General features: G+C 38.6%; 4 protein-coding genes across 7 annotated transcripts; 3 read left to right on the top strand and 1 right to left on the bottom strand.

Moving 5' to 3' along the window:
• Nucleotides 1-568: 568 nt before the first annotated feature.
• LOC116620818 (methyl-CpG-binding domain protein 5) lies at nucleotides 569-12,571 on the top strand. Of its 3 annotated transcripts, none has more exons than XR_007307053.1 (9): nucleotides 570-1,030; nucleotides 1,462-1,766; nucleotides 1,978-4,785; nucleotides 6,827-6,907; nucleotides 8,058-8,260; nucleotides 9,134-9,192; nucleotides 9,391-9,506; nucleotides 11,043-11,106; nucleotides 11,433-11,458. XR_007307053.1 is itself a non-coding variant. In XM_032386634.2 (9 exons), exons 1-9 carry the CDS (start codon nucleotides 921-923, stop codon nucleotides 12,098-12,100), a joined length of 3,735 nt encoding a protein of 1,244 aa, XP_032242525.2. In that variant the 5' UTR covers nucleotides 570-920; the 3' UTR covers nucleotides 12,101-12,571. The 3 variants fall into 3 exon arrangements, 2 of the variants coding, with proteins under 2 accessions (XP_032242526.2, XP_032242525.2); XM_032386634.2 differs by lacking the exon at nucleotides 9,134-9,192 and adding an exon at nucleotides 12,078-12,571 and having other exon boundaries at nucleotides 11,433-11,457; XM_032386635.2 differs by lacking the exons at nucleotides 11,043-11,106; nucleotides 11,433-11,458 and having other exon boundaries at nucleotides 569-1,030; nucleotides 9,391-9,497.
• Nucleotides 12,572-13,969: 1,398 nt separating this feature from the next.
• On the top strand, nucleotides 13,970-17,450 carry LOC5516830 (uncharacterized protein C7orf57 homolog). Its single transcript, XM_001636772.3, has 4 exons — nucleotides 13,970-14,142; nucleotides 15,848-16,193; nucleotides 16,756-16,878; nucleotides 17,129-17,450. The coding sequence occupies exons 1-4, from the start codon at nucleotides 14,118-14,120 to the stop codon at nucleotides 17,169-17,171; spliced, it is 537 nt and encodes a 178-aa protein (XP_001636822.1). The 5' UTR covers nucleotides 13,970-14,117; the 3' UTR covers nucleotides 17,172-17,450.
• Nucleotides 17,451-19,885: 2,435 nt separating this feature from the next.
• Nucleotides 19,886-23,687, top strand: LOC5516781 (uncharacterized protein C7orf57). Its single transcript, XM_001636773.3, has 7 exons — nucleotides 19,886-20,048; nucleotides 20,672-21,029; nucleotides 21,889-22,035; nucleotides 22,643-22,768; nucleotides 22,990-23,157; nucleotides 23,274-23,327; nucleotides 23,458-23,687. The coding sequence occupies exons 1-7, from the start codon at nucleotides 20,021-20,023 to the stop codon at nucleotides 23,498-23,500; spliced, it is 924 nt and encodes a 307-aa protein (XP_001636823.3). The 5' UTR covers nucleotides 19,886-20,020; the 3' UTR covers nucleotides 23,501-23,687.
• Nucleotides 23,544-25,871, bottom strand: LOC5516831 (superoxide dismutase [Mn]). 2 transcript variants are annotated; one of them, XM_048724286.1, is made up of 4 exons: nucleotides 25,806-25,871; nucleotides 25,149-25,483; nucleotides 24,761-24,864; nucleotides 23,544-24,465 (listed from the first exon to the last, which is right to left on the bottom strand). In XM_048724286.1, the coding sequence occupies exons 2-4, from the start codon at nucleotides 25,395-25,397 to the stop codon at nucleotides 24,051-24,053; spliced, it is 768 nt and encodes a 255-aa protein (XP_048580243.1). In that variant the 5' UTR covers nucleotides 25,398-25,483; nucleotides 25,806-25,871; the 3' UTR covers nucleotides 23,544-24,050. The 2 variants fall into 2 exon arrangements, with proteins under 2 accessions (XP_048580243.1, XP_032242609.1); XM_032386718.2 differs by lacking the exon at nucleotides 25,806-25,871 and having other exon boundaries at nucleotides 25,149-25,701.
• Between the last annotated feature and the right edge of the window lie 33 nt (nucleotides 25,872-25,904).

A 25,904-nucleotide genomic window follows, 5' to 3' on the forward strand; every position in this document is an offset into this window, starting at 1 on the left:
TTTTTTCTAACAAATTTTGGCCGCGAGTCTCAAATTGACAGGAATCCAGCATTTTTTACCATGTTTTCTGGAGATCCGGGAGCGGGAAAACTTTAGCTTTTCTAAATATGGGCATCTATGCCCATATAAGGCAATACATACGAAGGACACTATCCGTGGGGAATATGTTTGATATGCCCCCCCCCCCCCCCCCACACACACACACACACACCCTCAGCCAATCCTGGGTACGCGCCTGAGCCCTCTCCGAACCTAACTTCGTATTTAGGTTCTATATAAAACATATAAAACCTAAATACAGGCTTGTCACAAACACTAAAGAGGCTATTGTTACACAGTACCGTTCAAATGTTTCGAGACTTGAAAACAACGATCGCCAGCCCCTGCGATTCGCAGAGTTCAATTTTCAACACAAATTGGGGATGCATTTTTGTTTATTTTTTAAGAAATCGCCCCCCCCACACACACACACACACACACCCACCTAGCAACTAGATCCGCCCCATAACGGGTCATTTTTAGCGCTGGCTCTTTTCTCTTTCAGTGAATATTTCTTGTCAGCGGTCTCAATGCGCAGTAGCTTAATGCCACAACCAGAATCCAATATGGCGACGGCTTCCATTCTTTGCGAGTCTTGGGCCGCCGTGTAAAGAACCGCAGTTTACTAGCACGTTAATCATCTTGTATGATCTAGATATTCACACACGGTCAAGCACAACCACAGCGTTATGCTCCAATCGAAGAAGTTCCCACGAGTACAGTGAATTTGTAGCAAAATTATGTGAATCGGGATGCGTACGTATTTGTAGTACACGATACCCCTTTGCCTGTGTATGAAAGTCCTGGCGCCACGTTGTGAAAGCATTGGTTGAAGAGAGGCACAGTTAAACGAAGTCAACGAGAGTATTTCATGGATTGTCATGATACAAGGAAAGCCGAATCACTGTGAGCAAGAAAATGGCCCGGTCGCCGTACCGATACCAAAAGGTTGGAGTCGAATTCTCGAGAATGGTTGCATCGTCTACATCAGGTTTGTGTTTCGATATGATATTCATATATTTTTCTCTCCTTTGTTCTGTGTTGCCCTATATTCATTGTGCTATTTCTCAATACGCGACATACCTTACCATATCGAGTTAAGTTCCTAAAGTATGTTATTATTGTTTTAACCGTCAAAACGAGAATTTCGTGATGGGTTAATTTACTATACCCTTATCCTTAGTGGAACTTTCCGTTTCGAACTTGACAAAGAAAAGTATGTGGACTTTTGGTTTAGTTTGTATCTTATTGTTGTGTTTAGTAGTATTGTATCAATTAACTTATGTCAAAATCTTCATCATTCTCTGTGTCTGAGAATTAAATTTCTTCTGATTTTCCAAGAAACTGTTTTACATTTTCACAGTTAGCAAGGTTCTATGGTATTAGAAGGTAACACTGTTAACACTCTTGTTTTGCTTTCAGCCCAAGTAATAGTCAGCTCCGGTCTCTCGACCATGTCATTGAGTATTTAAAGAAAGATGGGACTTGTAAATGTGGACTTGAGTGCCCACTTTATGTTCACCATGCATTCAACTTTGACACACGAGTGCCAAGCAAGTGTGTTCCTGAGGGGCAACAGGAAGAGTCGAGATCAGCTTCTTGCAAGCTCTGTAAACATTTCTCTCAGAACATGGAAAAGCAGGCTCTGGTGCTGGAGCCAAGGCAGCAGTCGAAAGCAAAACAGTCGCTCAGTAAAGGAGCTAGACAATCCACTGTTAATGAAAAAGGTGAATTCTCATTAATAGTAAATGCATCAATAAGACTACTATCTTAAGGAGTAGATACATTCCCTATTAGACATTAACCTACTCCTATAACCTTCAGCATTTGCATTTTTTTCTTTGTTTAGTGTACAGATGCTCGTGTTTGTTGATTTTTTTGTTATCCCTATAGAACACAGAATTGTTTACATTTAACCAACATACTATTTCTGTACAGGCTCAAATCAACCTGGTATAAAAGCAGAAACAAGCAAGCCCAAAAGAGCTGGCACCTTCAGAACTAGAAGGACGTCATCCAGCTCTTTAACAGACATACCAAGTCCGCCACTACAGACGACAATAAGCAGTCCAGTACAAAATGTGCCTAACAATCTGGGTACGTCAAACCAAGGACCACTTCCTAGCTTTGCTAGTATTGTTAGTAGCTCAAAATTTTTTAACCCTGGGCCCCACAGAGGGCCTCTGCAACCACCAACAAGCATGCTGCCATCTACGTCTCTGCTATCTGCAATTACCGCCACTACAGTTGCAGTAACAGCAACATCCCTCAAAAGAACGTTTGACTTTGCTAAAACAGCAAGTGTATCAGCCTCCCCTGTGCCTATCTCTTATTTACAGACTGTTAGCAAAGCACTTGTGACATCCACTGAAAATTCAACAAGTAAAAGGACTAAAAGTTTGAGTAGTGCTTCTAGCTCTGCTGCTTCTTTGGCTACAACTGCATTTTCAACATGCAGTAGCTCGGGTAGTACTTTTATTGCCGCCCACCAACTCAAGAGTGGTAATTCAGGGACAAAAAAGACAATAAATATGCTTAATCCTGGTATGGCACCTAACTCAGCCCTCTCAAGGCCAAAAGCAGCTTCAAAGCCAAGAGCCAGAGCTAAGCCAAAAGCAGCACCCAAGGCCAAATCAAAAGCAGCCCCTCTTGTCAACTCTGGTTTGTCTGTTGGGTTACTGGGTGCTGGTAACATAACAATCCCTCAAGTATCCAGTAGTAGCTGGCCAGCCCAAACACCATCTGTGCTAGGAGTGACAAGCCCCTCAACAACAACCTACACCAGCACTGCAGCTGTTTATCCAACTGCTGTATCCAGTTTGGTTTCTGTGGCTTCATCAACACACATGATCCAGCCTTCTCAAGCAAAGACAATTCAAACAGCTTCAAAAACACCTCCTGTTTGGGTACCGCTGAGCCAACTGAACTACCAAATCCCTCCGCAAGGCAATACAGCAGCTTCAGTGACACCTGGTTGTAAAGTGGTCATGTCGACCTTATCTTCATCACAGTCACAGAATCCAGTCACAACAAGTACATCAGTAGCCACCACAAGTGCCTCTTTACCACATTCCAAAATTGGAAAAACAACAACACATCCAGTTGCAGCCACACAAGGAGTGGTCTATGTTGATGCTTCCCAAGCTTCAAAATCCACCAGTCTCCAACATGCGGTGACCTCACAAGCACAGAAGAATCCATCATCACTGGTCAGTGCTAATGCTGGGTGTACGAGCAACTCAACAACACAGCCTGCAGTATCTGCTGTCACATCCCCAGCAAGTCAGGCCCAAGGAAAGATGAATATGCAAATACCAGCAATGTATGCAGCCAGTCCTGTTCTTCCAATAAGTACCCAGAATCTAAATATGGGTCAGTACAAAGGAGGTGCATACCACTTGCAAGGTGCTGCAATGTACCCTGGTACAGGGATGGTGGCTAACCCCATGGCATTTATAGCTCAACCTTCTAAAACCTCATTTGCCAATGTTCCCAGTCCAGCAACCCAGATGAGCTACCCAAACCCGTATATGCTTGGTATTGTAATGCCAACCACCAATGTACAACAGCAGTCAACCTCTTCACACACATCTTCCACCTCAACCACTACAGCTGCTGCAGTGATGCCATTGACCATGATGCAGCAGCAGAATCTTTCGAACTCTGCTGTGGCAGCTGCTTATGAGTCCTTTGTCCCAATAGCACCTGCTTCAGGCGGCTCCACTCCACGTTTTTCACACACTCTAGCTCATCTGGCAAGTGCATACAATCCATTTGCAGCCCATGGGATGGTACCCAACCTGCAGTTTACTTACCGGATGATGCAGATGAGCGCCTATGCAGGCAACCTGCAGCCAACAACCATAGTGACGCCCACAGTACCCACAACTGAATTGGGTGGTACTAATCACCTGCCGAACTTAACCAAGGCAGCAGCAACTTCTGAAACTATTAAAAGCCAAGCTTCAAGTCTTAAGGGTCAGTCTTCAGAATCGCTAAAAACTAGTCATGGAACTGAAACATCAACAGTCACAACCCAATCAGCTGTATCAACTTCATCTTCTGGTGTTTTAACTTCTGTGGTTAGTACAGCAAATTGTGTGACTGCAGTCGGACATCCCATTGAGAGGACACCTTCATTGGACAATGTCTCAGAGGTAGATAGTAAAAAATCAGCCAGAAATTTGAATACACCAGTAATGGGAAACTGCCATCCAAAGCCAGGCAATGTGGAGCAATCTCAGTCTAGCAGTGGACCCATAGTTCCAACATCTACAGATATAAGTTTACTTTCTACTCCTAGTATCCAGACTACAACTGACCCATCCATACAAAGGGATGCCCCTCCAGTCACAGGTGAAGGTAGAGTCACTAGGAAGGCATCAAGTAGTAGTGAAAAGACTGCAGCACAGAATGATGGAAGTGATCAAACAGATATGCTGCCCTCTGCTGCACAAGATCAAGCAAAGCAGCAAATTAAAACTAATATAAATGAGAAAAAGAGGGTTGCAGATGACTCAAGCTACCCTCAGGAGACCAAAAGAACTAAACTTGTAACAAATAGGCAGCAATATTATGAATCTAATCCACTTCTGGGCATGAAAAGATCATGTGATGCTATTGAAGTGTATACTAGTGCTCCTGTTGAAAGCAGAGGAGCTCTGGAGGATAATGGTGACTATTCCAGTTCTAATGAGGACATAGCTGATCAGCAACTTGATGATGATTTGCCTATTGTTCTTGAAGGTAATAATTTTGGAACTGCAGATATTAAGAATGAGTAATACTCCCTAATACCCATTAAAGTTGCTATAAAATTAGGGTAGTCCCTAAATCCAGTATATCTGTATAGTTTCCATTATTACACTGCTAACTTGAATGGCTAGAAAGACATGATGTAGAAAAAAACTAGATGTTCTGCTTAGGTGCGGTGGAAACAGGCTATAAATAAATTAATACAGAGTTAAAGTGTCATGGTAAAACCCTCTGTGAAAGCAGAATTCTTGGATGTTTAGAGTGTTAGCCCTTTGCCAGAGCCAAAAAAGACCATGTGGGGGGTTGTATTTATAGTGTAGTACGAATAGATAATAATAGATAGTTAATAATAGATAGTCACAATAGATAGTTGGCAGACACTGCCATGAGCTGACAAAACGACAATAGGAAATTAGAGCGATAATGACTAAAGAAATTGGAATTATCTTTACAAACGACAGTATTTTTTTTATACCTGGGTTTTTTTGGTTGCTCTTAGTTTCTTGGTTGCTCTGATAAAGGGCTAATACTGTAGACAGAGCCATAAAACATGCCACTTCAGCTTTGTGTTTATTTTTGCTAACCACATTAATTATAGGATCTTAAGGTGGCCCGCGTCAATTCTAAAGGACTGCTATCCCCAAAAATCATGCAGTCTCAAACCGCTTCCATACAAGTATTTACACGGTGACTCTAATTCTTTCAAATTCTTATGAAAGAAACATCCTAGATTCGGAGTTTATTGCAATGCTAGGCTAAATCCAAACCAACAGAATAATTGGGATTAATCAAAGGTCAAAGTTTGGAATAAAGCGACTATAGAACAAAATCAAAATGTAAAACTCTAAAATATGCTGTTAGTAATAACTCAATTGAGTTTCAAGGATCACACCTGTGAAATATGATATTCAGCTGGGCTGATCTTGCTCTTGCTCAGCAATTTTGCTGCATCGGTTACTCTTCCAAACTCACAGAAGCCTCAGAGTTATCTTCAAACTTCTGTTGTTTTAGATTTTAGCTGGAATCCACAGGTTGGTGACTCTTGAGGGATTGTCGCTGTGTGCCCATGCCACTCAAAATCCCATAAACTCTGAATCTAGGATGTTTCTTTCATAAGAAGTTGAAAGAATTAGAGAAATTGTGTAAATAATGATTGTATGGGAGCAGTTTGAAAATGCATGATTTTTTGGGAAAGCAGTCCTTTTGAATTGACGTGGCCAACCACAATTTTTTAAAATATTATGATGTATTTTGTAACTTAGCTTTTCCCCAGTTTTTAACTTATCTTATTGAAAGTTTTATATATTGGCTTGTAATGGTGTGTCTAAAATATATGATGAAAAAATTCTCAGTCCAGTGTAGGCTTTTTAGCTTAGTGTACTATCCTCTCTTTGTAACTTGTTTGGCTTACCGAAATGTTGATTGTACTTGGGCTATATTAGATAGAGTGGTTTTCATTAACCTGTGAAATTAAGTGGATAGTCAAAGTTAAATAGTCAGGGAAACACAAAGAGAACAATGGAAGAAGATCACAATAAAGCGTAATACGCTCAAGTTAGTTCACAGCTTAATGAAAATCACTCTATACCCCTTTTTGTAACTGAGATATTATACCAAAGCTTATATCTGCTTGGAGAACTAGTGATCTTTTATTCATTTGATGGGCACTTTATAGGGTTGGTTTCTTGATAACTGGTACATTGGTGCATTGTGCCAAGAATATTCAATATTTTTTTTATTTTTTACATTTTTATTTAGTTGTGTTTTTTTCAGTATTGTCCCCTTGTCCTATGTCTTGCACTTCATTCGATTGAAATTTTCACTATCCTACCTCATTGAATACATTTTTATCCTTGTTTTATTTTTATTTAATTTGCATATGCAAAAAAAAAAAACACAGAATGTGAATAACAGTCAATGCTTTGCCCTGTACATAGCTAATCTCTAGTTAATGGGGATTCTATTTCAAGTTCAACATTATGATCCTATTGTTTTTATGAGAATAAGAAGATAAAACTTTTTGCCATTGTAGACGAACCAGGGAAGACATCTGATTTGAGGGATTTCAAGGGAGACCAAGACTTGTATAATGGAGGAGGGAACAAAAACCATGGTAAACTACACACAGGGTTGAACATAATGCATGTTCTTATCTTTTAGTATTGTGGCTTGCACCCGGGGTTTTGTATGAGTAGGTTTATGGTTTAAGTGGGTTAGACAGCGACCAGCTCTGAAACACCCTACGAATCACACTAAGGGGCTGACCATTAGAATTTTGAGGGGGGGGAGATGGGCTTTTTTTGGGTGCACAGGTAATTTTTTTCAAAGCATATGGCAACAAATTTTTTTTACCGATGCAGAATATTTTTTTCGTCCACCAATTGGTGCAGGATAATTTTTTTTAAAAAGCTCCCCCTCCCCCCTCAAAAGTCAAATGGTCGGCCCTTTAGATCACCCTACAAAGCAATATGAATTACCCCATGCATTTCCCTATAACTCACCCTACAAAACGGTGAATCACCCCATGCATTTCCCTATAACTCACCCTACAGTTCATGCTATAAATAACCCCTTTAAACACCTTATGAATCACACTATTGAGCACCCTATTCATCACCCCACAAATAGGCTAAGAATTCCCCTATGAATCACCCTATGAACCACTCTTTGAACCAACTTACTTGACAAATCACTTCAAACTACCCTCAGACCCATAGCCATGGGGGTTTGGAAGAACCACCCAACTAAACAAACCCCCCAATCAAAATACTGGCTGGGCCTGACGCTATGAATCATGATCATCGCATGAAACACCCAATAAATGATCATCTTTTGAATCACCCCATGAATCGCCTATCAATTACCCAATGAGCCACCCAATGACCCACACTACAGGGGGGAAACAGGAATATTATATAAATGGGTGGATTAGAAGGTCCAAGCATAAGTTTATTTTCATATACAAAGAACCACTGCATCTGCCACTGCACTTGAACCCTATGAACTACTCTTCTGTTATAGAGAATATGAAATATATTCCATAAAGACAAATAGTTTGATTGTCTTTGTTTTGATTGGTTTCCCCTTTTGGGGGGAACACACAGAACCTCTATTACTATGTATCTTCAACCCACTCATTGAATATGTGCCCATAACTCTGGTAGCCACCCTAAAAAGCTTCAAAATATTTGCTTTTCACTAAAAGTATACCCTATTGATTTGTTTCCTGACACTTGATATGTACTCTGAATTTCCTATTACAGAATTTCTCCCCACCCACGGCATGTCTACATCAAGCATGCCCCTCAAGCACCTTGCCACACCCTTGTATGGTATGTATGGGGATACCAAGCCATATTTTAGCACTGGAGATGTGGTCTGGGCACAGGCTCGAGGTCTTCCATCATGGCCAGGGCAAATTGTTGACGAAAGCACAGTTGGAAAGGGTCATGCTGACGAGGGAAAAGTAAGTTTTGTCCTAATGGTAGATCTCACAAGATAAGATCTAACAAGAATATTTAGAGGAGGCCTGTAACTAGGGGGTGCCCTAGAGGCATGGCTTCTGGAATTACGCACTTGTGCGGAAGCACGTAATTTGGATTTTTCCGTGTAATCCGCCTAATCCACAAGTTTCCGCGTAATTCCGCGTAATTTGGCTAAATTTTGAAAGACAAAACATTTGATTTCACAGCTGATGTGTTCTTTTAGGGTTCTTACCTCTATTTCTCGTAAAAAAAAGGGAGATATTCTTCGTAAGAGTGCGATATTTTGAACTGAATTTCGAAAACAAATAAAATGACTAGGCCTTCTTTGCTAAACCGCGAAGGCCTAAGACTAATAATAAAATACCTTTTTTAATTGGCTGGTGGCTAGGAGCCAATGAAAACTTGCCTAAGAATTTTCCCGAAAAAAAATAACCTTTTTAAGTTATTTCGTGCTTTCCTTCGGTACAAAATGTATTTTTGGCGTAACAGTTGATATTCCAGCAAAATTTTGATTTTTAAAGAAAAATGTATTGCAAAATCCTGCGTAATTTAGCAAAGAATCCCGCATAATTTGGAGTTTTTTTCCGCGTAATTCCAGAAGCCCTGTAGAGGTGTACCCCACACCCTCCCTTAAAACCAATATGGTAAGAAAATGGTACTTTTTCATCAGTCAGACAGATTTGTGGGCATATTTGAATCAAAACATGACAAAATTTAAATATATAGCAAGACTTATAAAGGCTGATTTAGACACAATTTTTTGCAAAAAAAAAAAAAAGAATGTACACCTGCAACAAAAACATCCTTTTATTTGGGGGTATATTATGGAACCTTTCATGACTTGTTTGTTCTAGGTTTTCAGACACGGCACATTTGGTACATTTAATTATATTGATATGTCAATTTGCACCATATAAGTATTAAATTAATATTATTATTAATTCATTATGACATTTCAAAATGTCCACTGACTGAAACCTCCCCTTTGCCCCATCCATCCAACCAACCAACCCCAGACCTGTGATTATTTTACCCTATTACCCTATTTTATTGGTCAGGTTGGATCTATAACCAAAAGAAAGTTTCACTTGTTTCCCTATCCAATCCACAGAAATGGGTCAAGTGGTTTGGAGACCACACCTTCAGCCAAGTTGAAGTTGAAAAGCTCAAGACACTGAGTGAGGGCTTAAGAACTCTTGATGACAAAGCACGCAAAAAGAAATACAGGTATAGAGTCTATATTTGCCCAATCTGAAAACCTGCATGTTTTTTAAAAAAAGTGTCCCTAGCATCAACTCTTAATTTCCTGGTTTATGCCAATATATCAGAAGTACAGGACTTCCATAGCAAACCATACCAAATTTTATTGCCATACGACAGGTTTTTGTGGTGTTTTCCCGGCTTTTAAATGTGGATAATATCGCTTGCGAAAAGTGACCCCATTTTTCTAAAGCATCAGGCATTCCTTGTTGATTCAGGAATCCTGAAGGGCACATTTTCTATTATTTAAGGGCCTTGTTTTACCCTGTTACCAGAACAATAGCACTATTTTTCTTATCCTATATGCTCATCTGTATAACTATTAATAAAATATTTCCGACATATCTGTCGTGGTTTTTAATAACGGCATTTCCCCTTATTTCTAATGAAAAATGTGCTTACGAAAAAAATTTTGACAAAATTTTTTTAAACACTAGTTTTTGTCAGTTTTTGAGTTAACAAAAGCAGGGATGCAGTTCTAATTGGATTGAATCATTTTAAGGCCTTGAATTAATTTCTTCAAGTTGGGGTATAAATTATTGTATGATCAAAGAAAAGCCTGAAAATTCTAAATCTTTAAAGTTTTCTAGTTTTCTCCTTTTCTAGTTCTTTTCTTTCACAATGAAGGGTTGTTGGAATATTTTTTAATTGCTAACATCCCCTGAAAAGCGTTTATTTATAATGCAAAATCCAAAACGTTATTTTCACTTCTTGATAAAAGGTAGTGACAGCAGTTTTTTCCTGTAATGTTTTAGCGGCAAAAAAACATATAAACTTATCATCTGAGGCCTCTTCAAAATAAAATTAGTAATTCATAAGCTACTTGATTAGAAAATTTCTTGCACATTTTAGCTTGATGCAAGCACCCACTGCTCTCACTGCCTGCGGGCTCGTTTTTGATTGAGTCAATTTATGAAAAGAAAGAGTGGTTTTTAAATGCTTGTGTCTTTGCCCGTGGTGAAATTTCGAAATTTTTTCTGATATTATATGAAAACTCTACCTATTCTTCATCTTAGGATAAGTAAATTAAAAACAAGCTACAGATATTTGATTCTAGGGGCACTTTAAGAACCAACCTGTTTAAGACCCTGCAGACCAACCTTTTAATAAAGAACCTACTGTCCAGGTGAACTCCAGTCTCATGTGTTTGTTGAAATATAAATTCTAGCCCGAAGGTATAATAGAATGGGTATTGCTAACTCAAGAGTCCTAGAAAATCCTAGACCTTAGCAATAGTAGCTAAAAGTTTTTAGTTGACTGTAATTTTACTTTTTTTAAATACACAAATGATGATCTGTTTGTAGACAAATGTATTTCTGGTCCAGAAATCAAGGCCATACTTAAGAAGAGAGGCTAATTAAAGAAGGGGCTGAGGAATAGAGCGACACAGAAAAGCTCCGCACAGAAGGGTTGGGATGATGAAGCCTCCCCTCTAACCTATAAACATGTATCTCTTTTTTCAAAATTCAAAATTACTAAATCGTTTTTTTTTCTTTTGTGAAGGGCCAGAAAAGCAAGAATAAGTCTTGAACAAGCAATCAGTGAAGCGATGAAGGAACTAGAAATGGTGGGTTGTATGCTTTGAATTTTCAGAAAAATGGTATTTTGGTACCTGTTTTGGTAAAAAAATATTGGCAAAGTAAATTGTCCAGTAGGTACTCCTATAAACAAAGGGTACACCCTTAGTGTAACAATAATGATTATGATAATATGGTTTATTAAAGCCTTTCACAGTACAACTAAGTTGCAGGCTATGTGCGCAACTATAGAAAGCAGCATATGTGACCCCCCTTTAAAGGTTTATAGCACTGTATGATAAATTATTTTGCAAATCAATGATGTTAAAACGGGGAACTATAGAGGTTGTTAATACTTTTGTTTTTGCCTTTTTAGCGCAATGGGGTGGAGATGACACAAGGTTAGTTCAAACAGTTTGGTTTGTAAAATGTAGAAAATTGCAATTACCGTATTTATTGTATTCTTGTGTGTGGTTTGAGAGGAACAAGCTGAAATCTTGGCCAGTGTTTTTTTTTTTTTTAAATAAGATAGGAAATAATTAGATAAAAAAACCTCAATTGTAATATTGTGCTGTGCTGCTCTCACATAAATCGGGTTTACATGGTTTAGATTGATTTCGGTACTGGCTATATGTTTATGCAAACCTTGAGATTGTATAGTATTCTTTGTATGTTATCTGTCAAGGAAAGTGTCTGTTAATAAGATGTTGTTGAAGTCAAGTAGAGTATTTCACTTTCTTTACTACTCCTTGAGTCGTTTTATATATCCTCTTTTATCAAGCATTCGATTTACATGTTACACTTGTAACAATATTTAGGTACATGTAAAAACTGTTTGTTCATGATTAAAAAAATCACATTCGCTCAAAAAAAGGGAGGGGCAAGCAACTCCCCCTGCCCCTCCCCGTCCACCGCCCCCTGCCCCTCCCCGTCCACTGCCCCCTGCCCCTCCCTGTCCACCGCCCCCTACCCCTCCCCAACAGCCACCCCTGGCCACTAATTGCTGACTTTTCTTTTTCAGGAAAAATGCCACAACTGCATTGAAACCTCACATTAGCAAAGCTAAAATGAATTTTGTACAGGTTTTTCTTTATCATAATGTAACACCCTACAGCTTTTAGATAGAGCAAACCCATAGCCAGGGAAGGTCAAGGTAGTACAAATACCACTACGGGACTTAAAGTCCAGTTAGGATGAAAAGAAACTCCACTAAATTGATAAATAAACCTACCTTACTCAAACTCTTGGCTATGAGTCTGCTTATTAGATTCATTCTTCCGATAAAATTGGAAGGCTGCCAATGAGTGCATTTCTCTTGAAAAGAAGAGGTAGAATTTTTTAATGTTGATGGTCACATTCAGATATTGAATGTCTGAGCTTTGTTTGTAGTGATGGTAAATATACTCGGTTACTTGTACCAAAAAAGTAAAGGTTACAACTGTAATATTTTTAATAGTTCTTGATATCTTACTGTACAGTAAACAGAAGTAGGTTGAATGAAAAAAAGACACCATATCAATTTGTGTGATTGTACAATTGTTATGTTCAATTTAAAAAACCTGACACCAAAAAGGATTTTGGTCACTTTACTGATGTAAACTGCAAAAAATGACCTTTACTTTGCTGTTTTTTTTTTCTTCTCGCGAACGCCTGCCCGAAAGTAGTTACGCAGATGACGTTTTCTTTGTTTCTGGAAATTCCCGTCGAGTTTTTCGGACCCCAAAAAATTCGTCATTTCTTTCTTGTCTGTAAAGACCCTTGTAAGGGACTGACCATTAGAAAAGTGATGGGGGGGGGGGGGGGGGGGGTGGGCCCAAAGCAAAAAAAAATTCTGGCACGCAAAAATCAAATTAAAAAAATTCTAGCAGCTTTATTGTGCCACCAAAAAAAAATTCATGCATGAATGTTGTTGCATCTGAATCGACCAACACAGAAAGACTGTCAAGCCAAAGGATGAAGGACTCCAGTGCTAAAGAATGATAGCTATCCACGGACACCTCTCCCTTTAAAGTGTGTTCTTTTGGTCACTGGCAACCAGGAGCAGCCATCCATACATTGTTCTCTCTACTCATGCACCAGAATTCCCATGGATTTACCCCTGATGCATGATTTTATAGTAACTGGTTCTTTGAGAAGAGGCCCATCCCAAATTCACTGGGAACATTTTCATCAAATAAAAAACAGTGACAGTAATATAGCCTTTTATTGCTTAATGTATCAAAATATCAAGAGTAAAGGCTCAAACGGGCATGGACAAAAATTCCCCAATTTGATGTAAAAAATATCATACAAAAATCATCATCATTAATATTGTGAACATTCGAATTCCAAGCAACTCTTCTCAATACCATCACTTTCCATTTTTTATACATGAGACACATGATTTTCCTACTTGTCCTGTTTGTTTCTGTACCCTGCTAACAAGGCAGGCAAAATTTCCTTTTTTTTCTGAGATCTAACTCTATACCCCTGAATGAGATTACTATTTTCAGTCCAGACTTTGATACCCACATCATTTTAAACAGCTTGAATCTGAGCAAAGCAGCCATGGGAAGTATTCATGGGATTTATTGAAGACAAAGCATTATGTACATTATAACAGAAAAACAATAAAAAGATTGTTGTAAAATGTTGACATTATTATCTTGGAAAAAATTGACCTCCTAAAAAAATACATTCATTTACAGGAAAAAATTCGAGCAACTCCGGAAAGTCCCCCCATCACTTTTCTAATGGTCCGGCCCTAAACTTGTAAACCCTCCAGAATCTCGGGACCCTTTCGGGAGTTTCTTTCGAGAAACAGTTTTCGGGACCCGAGAAAAGCCTCCGAAAACTCTTCCGAGACGTTTACGAGCCCGAAAAGTTTTCGGCCGCAGCAGTTGCTACGACGACACCAAGCTTTCGCCCTTTTCAAACACGCCATACGGGGTTTTGTGGCGGGCATTCCATCGATCGACAGTTGAGGGTCGAAGTCGTAAGAGCAAGATAAAAATTCTAATCGTCCGTGGTTACTGTAACACCCATTCTCTGCAAAGATATTCAGACAATTACAACAAATACTATGGCAAACCAAAGAGCAACTAGTGGTGAGTGAAGAATTTTCAGTGTTTTATATGTTTGCTTGCTAGCAGCGGCCTTGTTTGTCGAGTGACAGAGATAATTTTTCGTCTTTTTCACTTCTTACGTAGTGACGAAATCTTAAAAAATCCTAAGATTATATAGTTGAAAGTGAAACGTAACGAATTTGACCGAGTATCCGGTTAATTTAAGATGTGCTTGCTTTGAGTTGCTTAGCAGATTGTCTCTGTACTGTATAAATAAACAAATTCTGCCGCAGGTTTTTCCTTCTTGTGCAAAAGACTTCGTTTTTGGTCTGGTTCTTGCTTGTTATCCAGCGATGGCCGTTACTTGAATATTCTCCGTTATTTCGAGAAATAGAAGTAAAGTGGGCTACAACCAGCGTCTAGAATTGTTACCAGCACTTCTCTGTTAAGTTTTTACTCTAAACAAGATAGAAGACCGAATGATATCGAGAATCAATCCTCGAAGAAATTTAATAAGCTCAAGTGAAAGCGCAATTTCCTCGCTTTTAAGTTATCAGACATAAAGTCAGCAATAGAAATAAGGATCGCATTGAATACTTGAACTAAAGGCATTGAAAACTGATGATATAACGTAAAAATGATTATTTTATTGCTTATTCAAACTCGTACAAAATGTTTTCTTCCGTACCTCCACGGTCTGTTCACATGGATCGAGTTGTCTCGGGGAGGTAGGGTTGCCTTGAAGCCCTGAGTTATATTAGGCTAAGTGAAAATTCCATACATGTATACGTGTATCAACGGCCTTCCCCAGGGGTCGACCCTTGGACAAACCATAATGAGATTTGCGTTATGCCCTGCCTGTAAGTTGCATGCAATATGTGGCTTGTTCATCGGTTCATATGAACAGTCATATTTCCTTGTATACAGCTTATTAGGAACTTAAATTGTTCCTGAGGGGTAGGGATTTTGTCACTTCTTTATCGCCCCATACCCAGGGGGATTTTAAGCACTTTGATTGAATGTTTTTGCAAATCCCCCAACTGTTCACATGCAAACCAAGACAACTCTGGTCCCTGAGTTGTTTCAGTCTAGAAGGTAGGGATAACCCTGGGGACCAGAGTTGTCTGGTCCATGTCAACAGTTCACCCTGATTTTTCCTGGGGGTTTGGGTGTCTTTGCCTAAATTGTACCATTCATTTCAACCCATTTTGTTTCATTTTGACCAGGGGCTGTTTCAAAGCATCATTTATCCTGGCTCAAGAGACAACTCGACTTACTTTTGGCATGTGAACCAGAGCCAGAATTGTCCCTACCCCATGAGACAACCCTATCCCTCCCTAGACAACTAGCTTTACGTAAACAGGCCCCCAGGGTTCACCCCTTTGCTTGCAATGCACAGTGTGCAGACATGGATTGAATGCGAATGGAATTGGTTGCAAGCTGGTGTCCTGGCATCAGACATAAAAATCATCCTGATGGATCTAGGGATTTTTCTCCCGTTGAACTGAACTTTAGGAAAAGCATTTTTTAACAACACACATGTTTTAACATAGATCCATGAAATGCCTTCAACAGGCTAACTGCACTGAACATGGCATTTTATTTGGCAAAAAGCCTGGTGATTTTTTTTTGCCGAAAATCATTCCAAACATAAAATGTATCAAAATATATTTTAGAAAGTTATATCATGATCAATCTTATCTAGCAAGTATTCTCCAAGTTGATAATGGCTATGCTTGTTTCCTAGACTGGTACTACGATGCACCATCTTATAATCAGTCACCTGTAAGTGCACCACCTGCATCCCAGATACCTGGACTCAGTCATGCTGACAACTTGCCTTTAGATCTGGATGAGCAGAATTTTAGCAAGAAAAAGGGACTAGTTGATACTGACTCTGAGTACATTCGGTTAGCGAAAGCTGGTGGCCAGAAAGGGCTTTTGTCAATGGACAAACAAGCTGATGAGTATGAGAACAAGCCAAAACACTACAACAGAGTTAACTGGTTTGACCATGTCCATGCTGATAATGAGGAAATACCAGTGGACAGGGTATTCCAGTCTTCCAAGAGGCATCACCAGCAATCTGGGCCGTAAGTTGGCTGAGATGGAAAGTGTGTGATTGGTATGCCCCACATTTTATTTCAACTTGTTTACTTACAAGTTAAAATCATCTTTGTGGCAAACCCTTGCACTAGGGGTGTATTTTATCCTAATACTTGCTAGGCAAGCTTTTAAGCTTTTTTTTTTCTCAGTTAATGCATCCTTAGGGGCTAACCATTTGACTTTTGAGGGGGCTTTTATACACCAACACTCATAACTTGCACGTTTTAATTGGTCAAGGATCCACGTGTTATCAGAGCACATGCACAAACTTGGCGTCAGCAACAACAGTCATGCAACTGAACTGTGTCTCATTGCATACTCTTTGTTTATGACACACTGTGACTCCATCTGTGCATCTGAGGACAGACTCAAGCAAAAATGAGATGTATTTGTTAATAGGAGAGAAAAATTACATAGCCAAATTAGAAGAAATTACATAATTAAAAGAAGGAGAAATTAAACAAATCTTGTCTGCACATTTCATAGAAAAAAACTGTAAATGCATTTTTCATTTACATTGTGTTTGAAAGTACCTTATTTTATCTGCAGACATCAAGTACTTCCTGATTGGTTTGCTCATGACCATAGTAACGAGGAGACTCCAACACGTCCCCAGAAACAATCATCAAGCCACAATCCCATCAGCCAAGACAATCTTAGTGCCTGGCAAAGGTGAGACACATGAGCTTCCACATGACCATTCAATGGCTGGGTGTGTTATTGATTTATTCCACTGTTTGGTTATCAACATCTAAGATTGCCATGGCTGGGTGTGTTATATTGATTGATTCCACTGTTAAGATTGCCACCTGCAAATGTTCCTATGACTAATACCTGGTGTACACATAATGAAATCTCCAAGCCTATTAGACATAACGACATTGGAAGAAGGATTGTAGTAATTTATTGTTCTATTTTTAAGGCAAAATACAGATGATACCCGCTTCAGCAGAAAGAAGCACTGAGGTTCCATTGGCATCAAAGAAATGACTGTGCCACAATAAATCCCTTGGCTGCAAAAACAGACATTGTATTATATTAAAAAGGAACTACCTATAACTAGTTACATTGTGTATTATAGAGTGCTTTTAGCAGGACATGTGTGAAGTTGAGGGTTTTCTGATGCTTGTATAGGGTTTAAAAACACAAAACATTGTTCATTTTTTAATACTTAATTATAGTTTTATGATTAATAAATTGATATGTGATTTTTTTATGTATTATTAAAATCTGTTTTAATTGTTTGTTATGGAGTATTATGAAGCCATGGGTTGGAGGTAGTTCATGTTTTGTTCAGGGTGATCCTCCAAGAGAAGTCCCCCACCCTAAACACCCTATCTGTGGTATACTTTATCTTACATCTCCTCTTTGTGCTCTGTTGACCACACATAAGTTGATCATTTTGTCTGGTTTTACCTGGGTGGTTGAGGGAGTCTGCATATTAGTTGATGGGAGGTGATCATCCTATCTGGTATAAAATTTTACTAACTCCTATCCCTAAGGGGCTATTTAAAATTTTTCCAATCTGATATCCCTGTCTCTAGCCTGCAAAACAGGCCTTCGTAAAGCTACCGTGAATGCTGTTCTATCAGAGCTAGCACTTGGCCAAAAAACTGCTTGCAAGCTCAACTTCTCTGTTTTTCAGCAACTAAAGTTGGCTATTCCACCTCAGCTAACTAAGCTCTGCTTTTTCGTCTTGATGTCCTGTTTATACAAGGATTGCTTTTGTTTTTAGAGATTTTGTCTTGATTTTTTTTGGGAATTCATATATTAGCTAAGTTAGCAAATTAACTTACTAGTACTAGTAAATGAAATTGGGGGCGAGAAAGTTTAGTGGTATTATTTTGAAATTTTATAGAATTTTAAAAATTTTATAGAAAAAACATACTAGTAAACAAAATTTCGGGGCGATAAAGCAATCTGACAACTCGCCCCGAGATTTGGTTTACTAGTATAATAATAACTATACTATTAAATGAAAGTACGGGCGTAAAGCAAAAACGACAACACGCCCCGAGATTTGGTTTACTAGTAGTAAGTAATTATAATACCGATAAATTACGGGGCGTAAAGCAAAAACGTCCTATTTGGTCAGTTGTTAAAACAACACAACAGCCTGGATTTATGAACAAAACGATATAATAATCTGTTTTGATTGTTTTACAGTATTAGCTTTTCTGTCAAGGTGTTTTTCAATTTTTAGCATCACTTGGGTTTGCTAAAACTTGTTGCATGCTCTTCAGCAATTACTAGAAGGCATTGGGTCATTGTTTTGAACTGATAAGTTTTCCCAAACGCCGTAAAGTCCATAGCCAAGTGAGCTAGAGTATTTAGCTCGCTTGGCTAGCCCAGCGAAATACAGAGAAAAGAGGCCTCTGCTAGCAGGGAACTCAATGCCTAAATACTCTAGCTCACTTGGCTATGGACTTTACGGCGTTTGGGAAAAATTATCAGTTCAAAACAATGACCCAATGCCTTCTAGTAATTGCTGAAGAGCATGCAACAAGTTTTAGCAAACCCAAGTGATGCTAAAAATTGAAAAACACATTGACAGAAAAGCTAATACTGTAAAACAATGAAAACAGATTATTATATCGTTTTGTTCATAAATCCAGGCTGTTGTGTTGTTTTAACAACTGACCAAATAGGACGGGGAACAAATGGATAAGCAAAAAAATAAAAAAAATCCCTACCAATCATGACTCTGGATAAAAAATAGAGACTAATATATTGCCAAATTCTCTAACAATTAGCCTACCTTACGTTTATTGATATTTTTAAATCCAGGCTGTTGTGTTGTTTTAAAAACTGACGAAATAGGACGGGAAGCAAATGGATAAGCAAAAAAAAAATCCCTACCAATCATGACTCTGGATAAAAAATAGAGACTAATATATTGCCAAATTCTCTAACAATTAGCCTACCTTACGTTTATTGATATTTTTAACTCAGCGCGATGCGATAAGCTGCCACCATCTTTGTGTTTGTTTCAAAATGACGGAGAGTAGCAGGGGTAAGACCACGGGCGCAAGGAATTCAACATTCCCAAATAAAATTTAAGATTGTGCCAGCTATTCAAATTTTCGATAACAAAAAAAATGCCTAAAGGTAAACTTCTCTTGCTATTTTTAAAAATTTCTAGCTTAGCTGCAATCAGCGACAAAAATGTTGAAAATTTTAGCGCTTCAAATGCAGTTTCAGATGGAAATCTAAATTACAGTCTAAATTACGTAGCATAGTGACTTTGATATCTTCCCCTCCCCATGCCAACCCCCTCTCCCCCAAATCAATGTTGGATTCTTTTACTGACAACCCTAGACAGCAACTTTGAATGGGGGAAGGGGGATGTGAGTAATGAAAAGTTCCCATATTGTAAATTATTTCAGTAAGACTATTTTTTAGATGTCATTTTCAAGAGGTTTTGTCGCTGATTGTGGCTGCATGTATACCATGTATACCACAACACTGAAGCAACTGTATATCACTGTCGCAGCATTTCTTTCTATTAGAAACTTCTAGTTATATAGAACAATTTTATTTTTCTTTGCAAAAAATAAAAAATAAAAAATAAAAAATAAAAAATAAAAAATAAGTTAAAATAAGTTAAAACTTATTTTTAGGTGGGACTCCTGTGGTTGAAATACTCGCTAATCCGTTGTCTTGACAACTTGACAACAAGCATAATAAAGCTCAGCTTTCTGGACCATACTGTACCAAGCATACTCTGTGATCAGCTGTAGAGATTCTAATTCATCAGAAACCTGGTATTTATCTATAAAAACAGGCAAAAGCTCTGTAGATCCTAGCCAAAGTTATGCCAAATCCAAAAACATCTAGTCAAGGTAAGGCGATGTAAAATGAAACGCGTGTTGGTAAGGCTTTGTGTCGAGTAAAATATTTCACTCATGCAAGTCGTCAAGTTACCTATCGTTGCCCGGTTGGGTGATCTATCCTCTGGTTTGGTGAAAAAAAATACTCGTTTTTCCTATCAGAGTCCTAATCATAGCAGATCTTACGAATGATGATATAGCGCCCGTCGTGTGACGTTTCCTCAACCTACTTTAGAAGAAAGAAAGACGTTTTGGTATCATTTTAGACAAACTATCTACCCCGTTGATTACTATAGTGCTTGAAAACTGATACACTAGAAGCATTATATATCTATATGTGAAGCAAGCAATCCCTCGTCCGTTCTTTGCCGCAGGGGCGATGTTCAAAAAGCCATGTGTAGTTTATTCCCTTGCGAAACAACGTCTCTGATAAATGCGAGTGATGTATGACTACAGGTTTATTTTTAAGTAATAAAAGCCTGTATAACGCGCTTAGAGCATGGTTTATATGCATAAGCACTATATAGATGCTTTATTATGTATTACTATATCTATAGCTGCTTTACGTGTGCCTCCAAAATATCCATAAACAATGTCAATGATAGACATTCTTAGTTCTCTTCCTTCTTTGGCAGACTGGTACTACCACGCGCCCTCAAAACCTGTACAAAAACCAGCTGTTGAGGCACCACCAGCATCACAAATCCCTGGTCTCAGCAATGTAGAAAACATACCTGAAGATGTGGACGAACGTTTTTTTAAGAGAAAATGGATCCGTGACACAGACTCTAAATACATCAAGCTAGCAAAAGGAGGAGGCAGAAAGAATCTGCTGTCTTTCAAAACCCCACCACAACCTAGTGAAGAAGCTGTGTTGTACCCTAGAGCAGAATGGTTTGATCACTACCATCCTGAGGAAGAAGAAGACGGAGTTGTTCCTCCAGTGGAGCAAGTCTTCCAGACATCTAAAAGAAGACCTCCACAGGCACAGCAGTGAGTTGAGGAGCTGAAATAAGTCATTAGATTGCAGGGGCGTATTGGGTGGATATTTACCCCCCTTTTTAAGTAAAAGATCTGAGATCTATTTGACCTACCAAGAACCACTGGATCAGTTATAAGCTGTCTATCCGGCCATTATCCACCCCCCCATTTTGAAATCCTGGATCCGCCCCTGGCTGGTATAATATATGGAAAACTTACTAGGGGCCATAAGATTATATAAATAATAATAACAGGGCAGATACAGGAGTTAAAAAAGGGGGGCCCGAAGCAAGAGTTTCAGAAAAAAAGGGGGCCTAGATTCCTTCCTTCCTTGCATGGATTTCCTTATATTTCTTGCTATTTTTAAGCCAAATTTCTGAAAATAGCAGGGCCAGGTACCCCTTGGCCCACCCCTAGATCTGCCCACAAAAAGAAACTCCATTGAGTAGTAGGACAGAAGTGAGTCATGACTTGCTAAAGCCTGCTTTTCTCATGCAAAGGAGATGCAGAAGTAAGCAGGGGTGTAAGGGCTTAGCATGTGTGAAATTTGTTGCAAAGGAGACCCAAGTAAAGGAAACATTCTGTTCATTAATACATTGCTTTCATCTCCTTTGCACTGGTTCTTACACATGTAATATCTTGTGTCTCCACTTCTATTCCTGTCTCTACTTACTGTACTTCAGTAGTGAATGTAAGCCTTAAGCATGGATGGGCATGTTGCAAGGTGTGTTCCTTACTAGGTGATTACCAAATCTTAGACCTTTAATGTAATAGCCTGTCTATTTCTCTTGACTATTTCTGATCATGTGGCTGGATCAGTTTCTACTTTAGTAATAATTCATAAATTATTTTGTTGGTTGTTCTTTTACAGTCATCATGTTCTTCCTGAATGGTATGTCCATGAGGAGGCAAATGCCGAAAGTCACACACAACACCAGCAGCAAATACCGACTGAGCAGAAGAAGAAGAAGAAGAGAGCCAACCTTGTCAGCTTTGACAACATGACTGCATGGGAGAGGTGAAAACCATAACCTATAACCTGTCAGGTGTAATTTTCTTGAGTCCATTTTGTCAAAGTCATATGGAATTAATAAATAAAGGGAACTTTTTTCCTGTACTCTTTAAGATGCAATGAGAAGGAAGTGTAACTGTGTGATAGTATATTATGATATGTATACTGACTTTTTGCATCTTTTTTAAAACAGTCTCAAGAAAAATGAGAACCATTTGTTTTTATGAACTTTTAATATTCTTTGAACTATTGTCAGTAATTTAAAAACACATGCTTACTGTAATGCTCTCTGGCTTCCATTACTCCAACTAACAGAATTACCCTTGGGGCTTTTTGGTTTGTCAGTGCCTTGAAAAAAGGTGGAGAAATTGTAAACCTTTTCAGTGCTGGCCAATGAAAATTCTTCAAGGGTTTTGCAGAAGTCAAAAGGCAAATTGGATTTTGTGTATCACCAGTGGAAGTTAGCATAATAATGGAAGTCACACTGAATCTTTTCATTTTCATCATGCATACCATGTATATGTGCTGTTCATCTGCATCAATCAGAGAGCGTATATCACAGACATTTTTGTGTGTTCAACACTGAAGTATGCATATGTTTTTATCTCAACAGGCAAGCAGCAGAAGACATAGAACAGCACAGAAGGTTACCAGCCGTCCACAAAAAGAAAGAGCAGCACAAAACAGTAGCAAAAGAAGCAGCTCCAGTCACCAGAAAAGTGGTTAAACTGCCAAAAATGTAAGTATTGTGGGTTCTATCTTACGAATTTACTAGTTCTGTTGCAAAATTTAATTGTCATGAACAGAGACTCCAAACTAGGCTTTTTAAGACTGTTATGTTGGTAAAACAATACTGATTGACTCAAAGAAATGTGTGCCATCACATAACTTCTGATGCTTGCTCACATGAATCTTGGATGCTCCGAAAATTCATGCTTCTTTTGTTTTATCTTTCAACAGTGACAAAGAGCCTGTAAACTTTTCACACCTCATGTCCTTTGGATATTCAAGGGATTGGTTGTCAGATCAAAGTAGGAAAGAACGCTCAGAAAGAGAGAAAAGACATGCTGAGCACAAGAAACAAGAGGAGAAAAAATCCATGCACATTAAAGAAGCCGCTAATTTGAGGTGAGGTGGAACTGTACATTACTGTTTCAAGAGCAGTGCCTTACAGTTATTTTACCTGCCTTTTATGGATATAATTGCTAAACACTTATAGCCTTCTTTTGCTCTTAAATATTCAGAAAACCAAGAACAATTGCAAGAGAGGATGACAAACCAATGTTTAAAATTAGTCGGTAAGTAATTGGGAACTTGAATTATTTCTAAAAAAAAGTACTGTGTAACTGCAATGATAAAATATGATAATAGAAGAGCTCTCTGAGTCAGTGCTACTTATTAAAACATGTAACTTATCTTGTCCTTCAGGTTCGAAAGAGTGCAGCCGAGAGTAGAGAGCTTTAGAACATAAAATTTAAAATATTACTTAGAAAAAATATTTTATCAAATGCACGTTTTACCAATGTAGGACAACTTTTGTTTTTTAAAAACAAATGTGAAAAAAACATGTACATAGGTAACAGTTTTAAAACCCAAAAGAACAACAGTTACATCAATAATTGTATTATATATGTAAATAAAAAATATGTTGTTTGGTATGTCTTGGTATATATGTTGACTATCTCACATAGAGAAGGTATTTATGCAAATTATGGTATAACAAGCTTACAAAAGTAGGACCTACAAAACTAGGATATAAATCATTAATTTAAAGACATGCTTTCTTCTATTTTAGCAGGAAATGGCAAAGTATAATTGATTGTTCTTTTTTTTGCATCAGTGTTTTTCCCCAAGGTTCAGCAAGGCCTGTCAAAATGTTTGTGGTCTTTTATATGCTAATGTCTATTTCAAAATCTCATTCCTAAATGGGCTCCAACTTTTCCTGATTACTAACTGGTAAAAATCATGCTTTCTTCAAAAGGATAAGCAGTAGTAGGTGGTAATCCTCTAATCAACAGAGCTCACAGTTCATCATGGATGTTCTGATTTTGCCACCATTCAAGAAGCTCATTAACCCTTTCCCAGTCTACTAAGTGCCACCAGCTATGCACATAACCTGGTCGTTTATTCTGGTGCTTTAAGTAGAATGCATGTTCCCATAGGTCAATGACCAGAACAGGGTTCAGACGATAGGCAACAGGACTTTCCTGGTTACCCATGTTTAGAATGGTCAAAAATCCAGACGTGACATCCTGACACAGCCAAGTGTAGCCAGACCCGAACATGGAGTTCACCTGTTCATCAAACCATTGTTTGAACATGCTGAAGTTGCCATGGGATTTATCAATAAGGTCGCCAATCTTGCCTGTTGGAGTTCTTGGTTCCGACTTTGGGTTTGGGGACATGGTCGCCCAGTACAATGCATGGTTTACAAACCTAGGCATGAGTAAAAGAGAGATTCAAGATAAACATAATTTTTGTCTTATGAGAGAGACAGGATTACAGTTTTTTAAACAAGTAGGCAATTTAAAAAACCCCTAAAAGCTATCAAATTTCGCTATACTGGAAACCATATAAAATTCAGGGACAGTCAGTAGGGTGCCACCCACTTCAAACTAAATTTTTGTAGAAATGCATAGGAGATCACACATTTATCCTCATATATTGCCCCCACCCTACCCCCAACCCCACACCTCCCCCTCACGAGAGCCTTGATGTGTCTTCATCTTACCCTCCACCATTGTTGATCACGTCTGTTCTCCACTTGTCAGGAATCTGTTCGTTGTTCCTTAGAATTTCCACAATACTTTTGGAAGCCAGATCTTTTTCTTTTCCCTGTTGGTTGGAGAAAGATAATTTTAGAAACATTAAAAAACTCTGAAAACATGAGAGTAGATTAGGGGAAAACTTTCTTGGTAACGTGGTAACGCATTATTTTACAAACAAGTAAGAGTGTTTCGACTAAGATTTCTAGACTTCATGAAATGAAACCGGAAGTGTCTTTTATATTGATTCAAGGACAGCACTAGATATCTAAAAGGCTTTCATGTTAATATGCTAGTTCGTCTTGGGTGCGTTTCAGTTTTGCTTGAAGGTAAATGCAATAAAAAGTCGCATACCGATTCTCTCCACTCTTTTAGTGCGGCGTTAAGTTTTTTTGTGTACGCAGCATGGTGGCCAAGATGATGAACTCTCAAGGTGGCTTCATCAATATGCGGTTCTAGCTCGTTGTAATCGTATGGTAACTCGGGAAGTGTGTATTTCTCCATATATTTCACGATTTCATGGTACGGGTTTCCATCTATGCTGCACCAGACATCACAAAATAACAGAACTAGAAATAACAACGAACCTTTCTTTGCCGCCATGTTAGATTTCTAGCCCAGTCTCCCTCGCTCCTAGAAGTACAGGGAGCGGGTAGCTATGGAAAAGTCGAAATCCCCAGAGCAATTCCCTGCAAAAAGAGGGCACGTATTGGAAATAACAAAACAACTTTGGTTGTGTTTCAGGTATATTCAAAGGGAGGTTTGAATGATGTTCTCTATTGCAAGGGACCAGTTTGCAAACATCAAATTCGCGTCAATCACTTTGAGACACGCATCATCGAAGATTAGTTCCCAGGGGTCCGTTGTTGATCTACAATAATGGAAAATATTCTGCCAAAATGAGCCTTAATCTAATGAAATAATACTGATTATCGCTGATATACAACCAGATGCGAAGGAATTAAAACCAAGCTCATGCGATTTTGAACTGAATTGTATCGTTAAAAAAACCTTTGTTTCCGCTGCGCCCCTCTTTCTGTTGAACAACGGTTACCAAGAGACATGTCTTCCTTTGCGCGAATGTCTTACAACTCAACGAACACAGCGATG

Source organism: Nematostella vectensis, chromosome 2 (assembly GCF_932526225.1).
Source record: "Nematostella vectensis chromosome 2, jaNemVect1.1, whole genome shotgun sequence".
NCBI classification, from domain to species: domain Eukaryota; kingdom Metazoa; phylum Cnidaria; class Anthozoa; order Actiniaria; family Edwardsiidae; genus Nematostella; species Nematostella vectensis.

Excerpts from the sequence above, each read along its gene's own strand:
- LOC5516831 (XM_048724286.1), bottom strand. The coding sequence starts at position 25,397 with ATGGCGGCAAAGAAAGGTTCGTTGTTATTTCTAGTTCTGTTATTTTGT. Across the intron at positions 24,865-25,148 it reads TAAAAGAGTGGAGAGAATCG|GGAAAAGAAAAAGATCTGGC; the intron begins GTATGCGACTTT and ends TCCAACCAACAG. Across the intron at positions 24,466-24,760 it reads GTGATCAACAATGGTGGAGG|GTTTGTAAACCATGCATTGT; the intron begins GTAAGATGAAGA and ends ACTCATGCCTAG.
- LOC5516830 (XM_001636772.3), top strand. The coding sequence starts at position 14,118 with ATGGCAAACCAAAGAGCAACTAGTG. Across the intron at positions 16,194-16,755 it reads CATCACCAGCAATCTGGGCC|ACATCAAGTACTTCCTGATT; the intron begins GTAAGTTGGCTG and ends TTTTATCTGCAG. Across the intron at positions 16,879-17,128 it reads AATCTTAGTGCCTGGCAAAG|GCAAAATACAGATGATACCC; the intron begins GTGAGACACATG and ends TCTATTTTTAAG.
- LOC5516781 (XM_001636773.3), top strand. The coding sequence starts at position 20,021 with ATGCCAAATCCAAAAACATCTAGTCAAG. Across the intron at positions 22,036-22,642 it reads AACATGACTGCATGGGAGAG|GCAAGCAGCAGAAGACATAG; the intron begins GTGAAAACCATA and ends TTATCTCAACAG. Across the intron at positions 22,769-22,989 it reads GTGGTTAAACTGCCAAAAAT|TGACAAAGAGCCTGTAAACT; the intron begins GTAAGTATTGTG and ends ATCTTTCAACAG.
- LOC116620818 (XM_032386634.2), top strand. The coding sequence starts at position 921 with ATGATACAAGGAAAGCCGAATCACTGTGAGCAAGAAAATGGCCCGGTC. Across the intron at positions 1,767-1,977 it reads ATCCACTGTTAATGAAAAAG|GCTCAAATCAACCTGGTATA; the intron begins GTGAATTCTCAT and ends ATTTCTGTACAG. Across the intron at positions 8,261-9,390 it reads GTCATGCTGACGAGGGAAAA|AAATGGGTCAAGTGGTTTGG; the intron begins GTAAGTTTTGTC and ends TCCAATCCACAG.